This window comes from Telmatherina bonti (assembly GCF_933228915.1).
Source record: "Telmatherina bonti genome assembly, chromosome: 24".
Taxonomy (NCBI): domain Eukaryota; kingdom Metazoa; phylum Chordata; class Actinopteri; order Atheriniformes; family Telmatherinidae; genus Telmatherina; species Telmatherina bonti.
The window spans coordinates 67410-80370 of record NC_136633.1 but is presented as its reverse complement, the minus strand read 5'-3'; the positions used below and the strand labels follow the sequence as shown (position 1 = coordinate 80370).

Here is a 12961-nt window from a genome sequence, read left to right as displayed (position 1 = left end):
CACCTCACCGCTAACGTCACGATGACACGCTAACGTCACGATGACACGCTAACGTCACGATGACACGCTAACGTCACGATGACACGCTAACGTCACGATGACACGCTAACGTCACGATAACACGCCACAGCTAACGTCACGATAACACGCCACCGCTAACGTCACGATAACACGCCACCGCTAACGTCACGATAACACGCCACCGCTAACGTCACGATAACACCTCACTGCTAACGTCACGATGACACGCCACCGCTAACGTCACAATAACACGCTAACATAACGATAATACGTCACGATGACACTCCACCGCTAATGTAACAATGACACGCCACCGCTAACGCCACGATAACACGCCACCGCTAACGCCACGATGACACCTCACCGCTAATGTCACGATGACACGCTAATGTCACGATGACACGCTAACGTCATGATGACACGCTAACGTCACGATGACACGCTAACGTCACGATGACACGCTAACGTCACGATGACACGCTAACGTCACGATAACACGCTAACGTCACGATAACACCTCACCGCTAACGTCACGATAACACCTCACCGCTAACGTCACGATAACACCTCACCTCTAACGTCACGGTAACACGCCACCGCTAACGTCACGGTAACACGCCACCGCTAACGTCACGATGACACGCCACCGCTAACGTCACGATGACACGCCACCGCTAACGTCACGATGACACGCCACCGCTAATGTCACGATGACACGCCACCGCTAACGTCACGATGACACGCCACCGCTAACGTCACGATGACACGCCACCGCTAACGTCACGATGACACGCCACCGCTAACGTCACGATGACACGCCACCGCTAACGTCACGATGACACGCCACCGCTAACGTCACGATAACACCTCACCGCTAACATCACGATAACACGCTAACATAACGATAATACGTCACAATAACACGCCACCGCTAATGTCACAATGACACGCCACCGCTAACGCCACGATAACACGCCACCGCTAACGCCACGATAACACGCCACCGCTAACGCCACGATAACACGCCACCGCTAACGCCACGATGACACCTCACCGCTAATGTCACGATGACACGCTAATGTCACGATGACACGCTAATGTCACGATGACACGCTAACGTCACGATAACAAGCCGCCGCTAACGTCACGATAACACCTCACTGCTAACGTCACGATGACACGCCACCGCTAACGTCACGATAACACGCCACCGCTAACGTCACGATAACACGCCACCGCTAACGTCACGATAACACCTCACTGCTAACGTCACGATGACACGCCACCGCTAACATCACAATAACACGCTAACATAACGATAATACGTCACAATAACAGGCCACCGCTAATGTCACAATGACACGCCACCGCTAATGTCACGATGACACGCCACCGCTAATGTCACGATGACACGCCACCGCTAACGCCACGATGACACCTCACCGCTAACGTCACGATGACACGCTAACGTCACGATGACACGCTAACGTCACGATGACACGCTAACGTCACGATGACACGCTAATGTCACGATGACACGCTAACGTCACGATGACACGCTAATGTCACGATGACACGCTAACGTCACGATGACACGCTAACGTCACGATGACACGCTAACGTCACGATGACACGCTAACGTCACGATAACACCTCACCGCTAACGTCACGATAACACCTCACCGCTAACGTCACGATAACACCTCACCGCTAACGTCACGATAACACCTCACCCCTAACGTCACGATAACACCTCACCGCTAACGTCACGATAACACGCCACCGCTAACGTCACGATAACATCTCCCACTGGTCTGTCCCACTGGTCTGTCCCACGTCCTGTCCTACGTTCTGTGCCACATCCAACGTACTTTACCATGCCCCACTTTCTGTCCCACCTTCTGTCATACGTTCTGTCCCACGTTCTGTCATACGTTCTGTCCCACGTTCTGTCATGTGTTCTGTCCTACGTTCTGTCATGTGTTCTGTCCTACGTTCTGTCCCACGTCCTGTCCCACGCCCTGTTCCACGTTCTGTCCCACGCCCTGTTCCACGTTCTGTCCCACGTTCTGTCATACGTCCTGTCCCACGCTGTGTTCCACATTCTGTCCCATGTCATAACACCAAACTGCTAACGTCATGATGACACCTCACCGCTAACGTCACGATGACACGCTAACGTCACGATGACACGCTAACGTCACGATGACACGCTAACGTCACGATAACACGCCACCGCTAACGTCACGATAACACGCCACCGCTAACGTCACGATAACACGCCACCGCTAACGTCACGATAACACGCCACCGCTAACGTCACGATAACACCTCACTGCTAACGTCACAATGACACGCCACCGCTAACGTCACAATAACACGCTAACATAACGATAATACGTCACAATAACACGCCACCGCTAATGTCACAATGACACGCCACCGCTAACGCCACGATAACACGCCACCGCTAACGCCACGATGACACGCCACCGCTAACGTCACAATAACACGCTAACATAACGATAATACGTCACGATGACACTCCACCGCTAATGTAACAATGACACGCCACCGCTAACGCCACGATAACACGCCACCTCTAACGCCACGATGACACCTCACCGCTAATGTCACGATGACACGCTAACGTCACGATGACACGCTAACGTCACGATGACACGCTAACGTCACGATGACACCTCACCGCTAACGTCACGATAACACCTCACCCCTAACATCACGATAACACCTCACCCCTAATGTCACGATAACACCTCACCGCTAACGTCACGATAACACGCCACCGCTAACGTCACAATAACACCTCCCACTGGTCTGTCCCACTGGTCTTTCCCACGTCCTGTCCTACGTTCTGTGCCACATCCAACGTACTTTACCACGCCCCACATTCTGTCCCACCTTCTGTCATACGTTCTGTCCCACCTTCTGTCATACGTTCTGTCCCACGTTCTGTCATGTGTTCTGTCCTACGTTCTGTCCCACGTCCTGTCCCACGCCCTGTTCCACGTTCTGTCCCACGCCCTGTTCCACGTTCTGTCCCACGTTCTGTCATACGTCCTGTCCCACTCTGTGTTCCACATTCTGTCCCATGTCACGATGACACGCCACCGCTAACGTCACGATGACACGCCACCGCTAACGTCACGATGACACGCCACCGCTAACGTCACGATGACACGCCACCGCTAACGTCACGATAACACCTCACCGCTAACGTCACGATGACACGCCACCGCTAACGTCACGATGACACGCCACCGCTAACGTCACGATAACACCTCACCGCTAATGTCACGATAACACGCCACCGCTAACGTCACGATGACACGCCACCGCTAACGTCACGATGACACGCCACCGCTAACGTCACGATGACACGCCACCGCTAACGTCACGATGACACGCCACCGCTAACGTCACGATGACACGCCACCGCTAACGTCACGATAACACCTCACTGCTAACGTCACGATAACACGCCACCGCTAACATCACAATGACACCCCACCGGTAACGTCACGATAACACGCCACCGCTAACGTCACAATGACACGCCACCGCTAACGTCACGATGACACGCCACCGCTAACGTCACGATAACGCCTCACGTTCTTTCCTACATTTTGTCCCACGTTCTGTCCTACGTCCTGTCCCACGCTCTGCTCCACGTTCTGTCCCACGCTCTGTCCCACGCTGTGTTCCACATTCTGTCCCACGTCACGATAACACCTCACTGCTAACGTCACGATAACACGCCACCGCTAACGTCACGATAACACGCCACCGCTAACGTCACGATGACACGCCACCGCTAACGTCACGATGACACGCCACCGCTAACGTCACGATGACACGCCACCGCTAACGTCACGATGACACGCCACCGCTAACGTCACGATGACACGCCACCGCTAACGTCACGATGACACGCCACCGCTAACGTCACGATGACACGCCACCGCTAACGTCACGATGACACGCCACCGCTAACGTCACGATAACACCTCACCGCTAACGTCACGATAACACGCCACCGCTAACGTCACGATGACACGCCACCGCTAACGTCACGATAACACCTCACTGCTAACGTCACGATAACACGCCACCGCTAACGTCACGATGACACGCCACCGCTAACGTCACGATAACACCTCACTGCTAACGTCACGATAACACGCCACCGCTAACGTCACAATGACACGCCACCGCTAACGTCACGATGACACGCCACCGCTAACGTCACGATGACACGCCACCGCTAACGTCACGATGACACGCCACCGCTAACGTCACGATAACGCCTCACGTTCTTTCCTACATTTTGTCCCACGTTCTGTCCTACGTCCTGTCCCACGCTCTGCTCCACGTTCTGTCCCACGCTGTGTTCCACATTCTGTCCCACGTCACGATAACACCTCACTGCTAACGTCACGATAACACGCCACCGCTAACGTCACGATAACACGCCACCGCTAACGTCACGATAACACGCCACCGCTAACGTCACGATGACACGCCACCGCTAACGTCACGATAACACCTCACTGCTAACGTCACGATAACACCTCACTGCTAACGTCACGATAACACGCCACCGCTAACGTCACGATGACACGCCACCGCTAACGTCACGATAACACCTCACTGCTAACGTCACGATAACACGCCACCGCTAACGTCACGATGACACGCCACCGCTAACGTCACGATGACACGCCACCGCTAACGTCACGATAACGCCTCACGTTCTTTCCTACATTTTGTCCCACGTTCTGTCCTACGTCCTGTCCTACGCTCTGCTCCACGTTCTGTCCCACGCTCTGTCCCACGCTGTGTTCCACATTCTGTCCCACGTCACGATAACACCTCACTGCTAACGTCACGATAACACGCCACCGCTAACGTCACGATAACACGCCACCGCTAACGTCACGATAACACGCCACCGCTAACGTCACGATAACACGCCACCGCTAACGTCACGATGACACGCCACCGCTAACGTCACGATGACACGCCACCGCTAACGTCACGATGACACGCCACCGCTAACGTCACGATGACACGCCACCGCTAACGTCACGATGACACGCCACCGCTAACGTCACGATAACACGCCACCGCTAACGTCACGATGACACGCCACCGCTAACGTCACGATGACACCTCACCGCTAACGTCACGATGACACGCTAACGTCACGATGACACGCTAACGTCACGATGACACGCTAACGTCACGATGACACGCTAATGTCACGATGACACGCTAACGTCACGATGACACGCTAATGTCACGATGACACGCTAACGTCACGATGACACGCTAACGTCACGATGACACGCTAACGTCACGATGACACGCTAACGTCACGATAACACCTCACCGCTAACGTCACGATAACACCTCACCGCTAACGTCACGATAACACCTCACCGCTAACGTCACGATAACACCTCACCGCTAACGTCACGATAACACCTCACCCCTAACGTCACGATAACACCTCACCGCTAACGTCACGATAACACGCCACCGCTAACGTCACGATAACATCTCCCACTGGTCTGTCCCACTGGTCTGTCCCACGTCCTGTCCTACGTTCTGTGCCACATCCAACGTACTTTACCATGCCCCACTTTCTGTCCCACCTTCTGTCATACGTTCTGTCCCACGTTCTGTCATACGTTCTGTCCCACGTTCTGTCATGTGTTCTGTCCTACGTTCTGTCATGTGTTCTGTCCTACGTTCTGTCCCACGTCCTGTCCCACGCCCTGTTCCACGTTCTGTCCCACGCCCTGTTCCACGTTCTGTCCCACGTTCTGTCATACGTCCTGTCCCACGCTGTGTTCCACATTCTGTCCCATGTCATAACACCAAACTGCTAACGTCATGATGACACCTCACCGCTAACGTCACGATGACACGCTAACGTCACGATGACACGCTAACGTCACGATGACACGCTAACGTCACGATAACACGCCACCGCTAACGTCACGATGACACGCTAACGTCACGATAACACGCCACCGCTAACGTCACGATAACACGCCACCGCTAACGTCACGATAACACGCCACCGCTAACGTCACGATAACACCTCACTGCTAACGTCACAATGACACGCCACCGCTAACGTCACAATAACACGCTAACATAACGATAATACGTCACAATAACACGCCACCGCTAATGTCACAATGACACGCCACCGCTAACGCCACGATAACACGCCACCGCTAACGCCACGATGACACGCCACCGCTAACGTCACAATAACACGCTAACATAACGATAATACGTCACGATGACACTCCACCGCTAATGTAACAATGACACGCCACCGCTAACGCCACGATAACACGCCACCTCTAACGCCACGATGACACCTCACCGCTAATGTCACGATGACACGCTAACGTCACGATGACACGCTAACGTCACGATGACACGCTAACGTCACGATGACACCTCACCGCTAACGTCACGATAACACCTCACCCCTAACATCACGATAACACCTCACCCCTAATGTCACGATAACACCTCACCGCTAACGTCACGATAACACGCCACCGCTAACATCACAATAACACCTCCCACTGGTCTGTCCCACTGGTCTTTCCCACGTCCTGTCCTACGTTCTGTGCCACATCCAACGTACTTTACCACGCCCCACATTCTGTCCCACCTTCTGTCATACGTTCTGTCCCACCTTCTGTCATACGTTCTGTCCCACGTTCTGTCATGTGTTCTGTCCTACGTTCTGTCCCACGTCCTGTCCCACGCCCTGTTCCACGTTCTGTCCCACGCCCTGTTCCACGTTCTGTCCCACGTTCTGTCATACGTCCTGTCCCACTCTGTGTTCCACATTCTGTCCCATGTCACGATGACACGCCACCGCTAACGTCACGATGACACGCCACCGCTAACGTCACGATGACACGCCACCGCTAACGTCACGATGACACGCCACCGCTAACGTCACGATAACACCTCACCGCTAACGTCACGATGACACGCCACCGCTAACGTCACGATGACACGCCACCGCTAACGTCACGATAACACCTCACCGCTAATGTCACGATAACACCTCACCGCTAACGTCACGATGACACGCCACCGCTAACGTCACGATGACACGCCACCGCTAACGTCACGATGACACGCCACCGCTAACGTCACGATGACACGCCACCGCTAACGTCACGATGACACGCCACCGCTAACGTCACGATAACACCTCACCGCTAACGTCACGATGACACGCCACCGCTAACGTCACGATGACACGCCACCGCTAACGTCACGATAACACCTCACCGCTAACGTCACGATGACACGCCACCGCTAACGTCACGATGACACGCCACCGCTAACGTCACGATGACACGCCACCGCTAACGTCACGATGACACGCCACCGCTAACGTCACGATGACACGCCACCGCTAACGTCACGATAACACCTCACTGCTAACGTCACGATAACACGCCACCGCTAACATCACAATGACACGCCACCGGTAACGTCACGATAACACGCCACCGCTAACGTCACAATGACACGCCACCGCTAACGTCACGATGACACGCCACCGCTAACGTCACGATAACGCCTCACGTTCTTTCCTACATTTTGTCCCACGTTCTGTCCTACGTCCTGTCCCACGCTCTGCTCCACGTTCTGTCCCACGCTCTGTCCCACGCTGTGTTCCACATTCTGTCCCACGTCACGATAACACCTCACTGCTAACGTCACGATAACACGCCACCGCTAACGTCACGATAACACGCCACCGCTAACGTCACGATGACACGCCACCGCTAACGTCACGATGACACGCCACCGCTAACGTCACGATGACACGCCACCGCTAACGTCACGATGACACGCCACCGCTAACGTCACGATGACACGCCACCGCTAACGTCACGATGACACGCCACCGCTAACGTCACGATGACACGCCACCGCTAACGTCACGATAACACCTCACCGCTAACGTCACGATAACACGCCACCGCTAACGTCACGATAACACGCCACCGCTAACGTCACGATGACACGCCACCGCTAACGTCACGATAACACCTCACTGCTAACGTCACGATAACACGCCACCGCTAACGTCACGATGACACGCCACCGCTAACGTCACGATAACACCTCACTGCTAACGTCACGATAACACGCCACCGCTAACGTCACAATGACACGCCACCGCTAACGTCACGATGACACGCCACCGCTAACGTCACGATGACACGCCACCGCTAACGTCACGATGACACGCCACCGCTAACGTCACGATAACGCCTCACGTTCTTTCCTACATTTTGTCCCACGTTCTGTCCTACGTCCTGTCCCACGCTCTGCTCCACGTTCTGTCCCACGCTGTGTTCCACATTCTGTCCCACGTCACGATAACACCTCACTGCTAACGTCACGATAACACGCCACCGCTAACGTCACGATAACACGCCACCGCTAACGTCACGATAACACGCCACCGCTAACGTCACGATGACACGCCACCGCTAACGTCACGATAACACCTCACTGCTAACGTCACGATAACACCTCACTGCTAACGTCACGATAACACGCCACCGCTAACGTCACGATGACACGCCACCGCTAACGTCACGATAACACCTCACTGCTAACGTCACGATAACACGCCACCGCTAACGTCACGATGACACGCCACCGCTAACGTCACGATGACACGCCACCGCTAACGTCACGATAACGCCTCACGTTCTTTCCTACATTTTGTCCCACGTTCTGTCCTACGTCCTGTCCTACGCTCTGCTCCACGTTCTGTCCCACGCTCTGTCCCACGCTGTGTTCCACATTCTGTCCCACGTCACGATAACACCTCACTGCTAACGTCACGATAACACGCCACCGCTAACGTCACGATAACACGCCACCGCTAACGTCACGATAACACGCCACCGCTAACGTCACGATAACACGCCACCGCTAACGTCACGATGACACGCCACCGCTAACGTCACGATGACACCTCACTGCTAACGTCACGATAACACGCCACCGCTAACGTCACGATGACACGCCACCGCTAACGTCACGATGACACGCCACCGCTAACGTCACGATAACACCTCACTGCTAACGTCACGATAACACGCCACCGCTAACGTCACGATGACACGCCACCGCTAACGTCACAATGACACGCCACCGCTAACGTCACGATGACACGCCACCGCTAACGTCACGATAACGCCTCACGTTCTTTCCTACATTTTGTCCCACGTTCTGTCCTACGTCCTGTCCCACGCTCTGCTCCACGTTCTGTCCCACGCTCTGTCCCACGCTGTGTTCCACATTCTGTCCCACGTCACGATAACACCTCACTGCTAACGTCACGATAACACGCCACCGCTAACGTCACGATAACACGCCACCGCTAACGTCACGATAACACGCCACCGCTAACGTCACAATGACACGCCACCGCTAACGTCACGATAACACGCCACCGCTAACCACCGCTAACGTCACAATGACACGCCACCGCTAACGTCACAATGACACGCCACCGCTAACGTCACGATGACACCTCACCGCTAACGCCTCGATAACGCCTCACCGCTAGCGCCACGATAACGCCTCACCTCTAGCGCCACGATAACGCCTCACCGCTAACGCCACGATAACACCTCACGTTCTTTCCTATGTCCTGTCCCACATTCATTCCCACTGGTCTGTCCTACGTTCTGTTCTACATTCGGTCCCACGTTCTGTCCCACTGGTCTGTGGACCGGACTCTGGTCCCTGGTCCCGGGACTGAACTCTGGTCTCTGGTCCTGGGACTGGTCTCTGGTTTCTGGTCCCAGGACTGGTCCCTGGTCCCTGGACTGGTCCCTGGTCTGCTTTCTGGTCCTTGGTCTGGACTCTGGTCCCTGGTCTGGTCTCTGGTCCCGGACTGGACTCTGGTCCCGGGACTGGACTCTGGTCTCTGGTCCCTGGTCTGGACTCTGGTCCCAGAACTGGACACTGGTCTCTGGTCTGGACTTTGGTCTGGACTCTACCTGAACCAGTTGAGGACCAAACCAGAAAGTCCATATAAGTTTTGTCATAATTAAGTCATCATCATTCCCTGAGTTATGGTCCACTTAGTCGACTAAATATCTCTGACTAAACTACAGTAGATTGAGTCCACTGAAATAAAAATGAAAATGTAAATCATAATATCTCTGACTAAACTACGGTAGATTGAATTGACTAAAATACAAATTAAAATGTAAATCATAATATCGCTGACTAAACTACGGTAGATTGAGTCGACTACAGGCTACTCAATCTACCTGTCGACTACTCTGCCATGCTACAGGCCCGTCTCTGCCGGCCTACAGGCCCGTCTCTGCCATGCTACAGGCCCGTCTCTGCCGGCCTACAGGCCCGTCTCTGCCATGCTACAGGCCCGTCTCTGCCGGCCTACAGGCCCGTCTCTGCCATGCTACAGGCCCGTCTCTGCCGGCCTACAGGCCCGTCTCTGCCATGCTACAGGCCCGTCTCTGCCGGCCTACAGGCCCGTCTCTGCCATGCTACAGACCCGTCTCTGCCGGCCTACAGGCCCGTCTCTGCCATGCTACAGACCCGTCTCTGCCGGCCTACAGGCCCGTCTCTGCCATGCTACAGACCCGTCTCTGCCGGCCTACAGGCCCGTCTCTGCCATGCTACAGACCCGTCTCTGCCGGCCTACAGGCCCGTCTCTGCCATGCTACAGACCCGTCTCTGCCGGCCTACAGGCCCGTCTCTGCCGGCCTACAGGCCCGTCTCTGCCATGCTACAGACCCGTCTCTGCCATGCTACAGACCCGTCTCTGCCGGCCTACAGGCCCGTCTCTGCCGGCCTACAGGCCCGTCTCTGCCATGCTACAGACCCGTCTCTGCCGGCCTACAGGCCCGTCTCTGACATGCTACAGACCCGTCTCTGCCGGCCTACAGGCCCGTCTCTGCCGGCCTACAGGCCCGTCTCTGCCATGCTACAGGCCCGTCTCTGCCATGCTACAGGCCCGTCTCTGCCGGCCCGTCTCTGCCGGCCTACAGGCCCGTCTCTGCCGGCCTACAGGCCCGTCTCTGCCGGCCTACAGGCCCGTCTCTGCCATGCTACAGGCCCGTCTCTGCCATGCTACAGGCCCGTCTCTGCCGGCCTACAGGCCCGTCTCTGCCATGCTACAGGCCCGTCGCTGCCGGCCCGTCTCTGCCATGCTACAGGCCCGTCGCTGCCGGCCTACAGGCCCGTCTCTGCCATGCTACAGGCCCGTCTCTGCCATGCTACAGGCCCGTCTCTGCCGGCCTACAGGCCCGTCTCTGCCGGCCTACAGGCCCGTCTCTGCCATGCTACAGGCCCGTCGCTGCCGGCCTACAGGCCCGTCTCTGCCGGCCTACAGGCCCGTCTCTGCCATGCTACAGGCCCGTCGCTGCCGGCCTACAGGCCCGTCTCTGACATGCTACAGGCCCGTCTCTGCCGGCCTACAGGCCCGTCTCTGCCGTGCTACAGGCCCGTCTCTGCCGTGCTACAGGCCCGTCTCTGATGGGCTACAGGCCCGTCTCTGCCGGCCTACAGGCCCGTCTCTGACATGCTACAGGCCCGTCTCTGCCGTGCTACAGGCCCGTCTCTGCCGTGCTACAGGCCCGTCTCTGCCGTGCTACAGGCCCGTCTCTGATGGGCTACAGGCCCGTCTCTGCCATGCTACAGGCCCGTCTCTGCCGGCCTACTGGCCCATCTCTGCCGGCCTACAGGCCTGTCTGGATACATATGATAGTTACTAAGAAAGAGTCTGGTGTGTAAGGAGAAACCAGCTAAGCAGCTTCTGAACCAGCCTTATGACATGTTTTCTGTTGATCATTTGTTGGGTTCTGGTCTTTTACTTGTTTCTGGTTATCTGTAGGCGCCTCCTGGGCATCATCACTAAGAAGGACGTTCTGCGACACATGGCCCAGATGATGAACCAAGACCCCGAGTCCATCATGTTCAACTAACCACAGACTGATGGTGTAAATAAAGCTAGATTAACAACCCCTCCCGTACCCTGGGATACCACCAATAACACACAGCTGACTGTCTGCAGCAGAAACCCTGCCTCTAGCCCATCACATCTGTCGATCACAGTAACAACCACTAAACTAAATCCACTGGTGGGGTCAAGAATCTCTGGAGCTCCAGTAACTGGAACCAGTTTCAGCTGATTGGAATACCAGTTTAACTAGTGTGGCATTAATATGCAAATGAGTTTGTATATTATGTGAAAGGTCAGTGTTCATCCTGCAGTGATAATGGAATACACCAGAAGTTATATCACCTAATCTTTTTCTTACATTTCATTCAGACAATAAGGCCTATCTGTACGAAGTCTATGGGCTTTTTTAGTTTCACGTTGTTGCAATATTTAAACCAATGCTGCTGTAGACGGAACATGTCAGACTGTTTATCTGCGCTGCAACTGTTTATTCTTTATGTTGGTACATTTTGCAGTTTTTCAGGGAGTCTGCCACCTCAGATGATACGGTGGTTGCTTCTATCTGGCTCATGAAGAAGCTGGTCCTCGTTTTCCTCGTCCTCACCCCAACCCATGCCCAGTCCTCGTCCTCACCCCAACCCATGCCCATTCCTTGTCCTCACCCCAACCCATGCCCAGTCCTCGTCCTCACCCCAACCCATGCCCAGTCCTCGTCCTCACCCCAACCCATGCCCAGACCTCAACCCAACCCATGCCCAGTCCTCGTCCTCTCCCCAACCCATGCCCAGTCCTCGTCCTCACCCCAACCCATGCCCAGACCTCAACCCAACCCATGCCCAGTCCTCGTCCTCACCCCAACCCATGCCCAGTCCTCGTCCTCACCCCAACCCATGCCCAGTCCTCGTC

At 55.3% G+C, this 12961-nt stretch overlaps 1 protein-coding gene across 1 annotated transcript in view; it reads left to right on the top strand.

Moving 5' to 3' along the window:
• The window catches only part of clcn4 (chloride channel, voltage-sensitive 4), a 50486-nt gene extending 37746 nt beyond the window's left edge, over positions 1-12740 (top strand). Inside the window, exon 12 of the mRNA XM_079263639.1 lies at positions 11987-12740. Within this exon, the coding sequence (XP_079119765.1) occupies positions 11987-12077 (91 nt within the window). The 3' untranslated portion in view covers positions 12078-12740. The remainder of the gene's footprint in view (positions 1-11986) is intronic.
• The last annotated feature ends 221 nt before the right edge of the window (positions 12741-12961 follow it).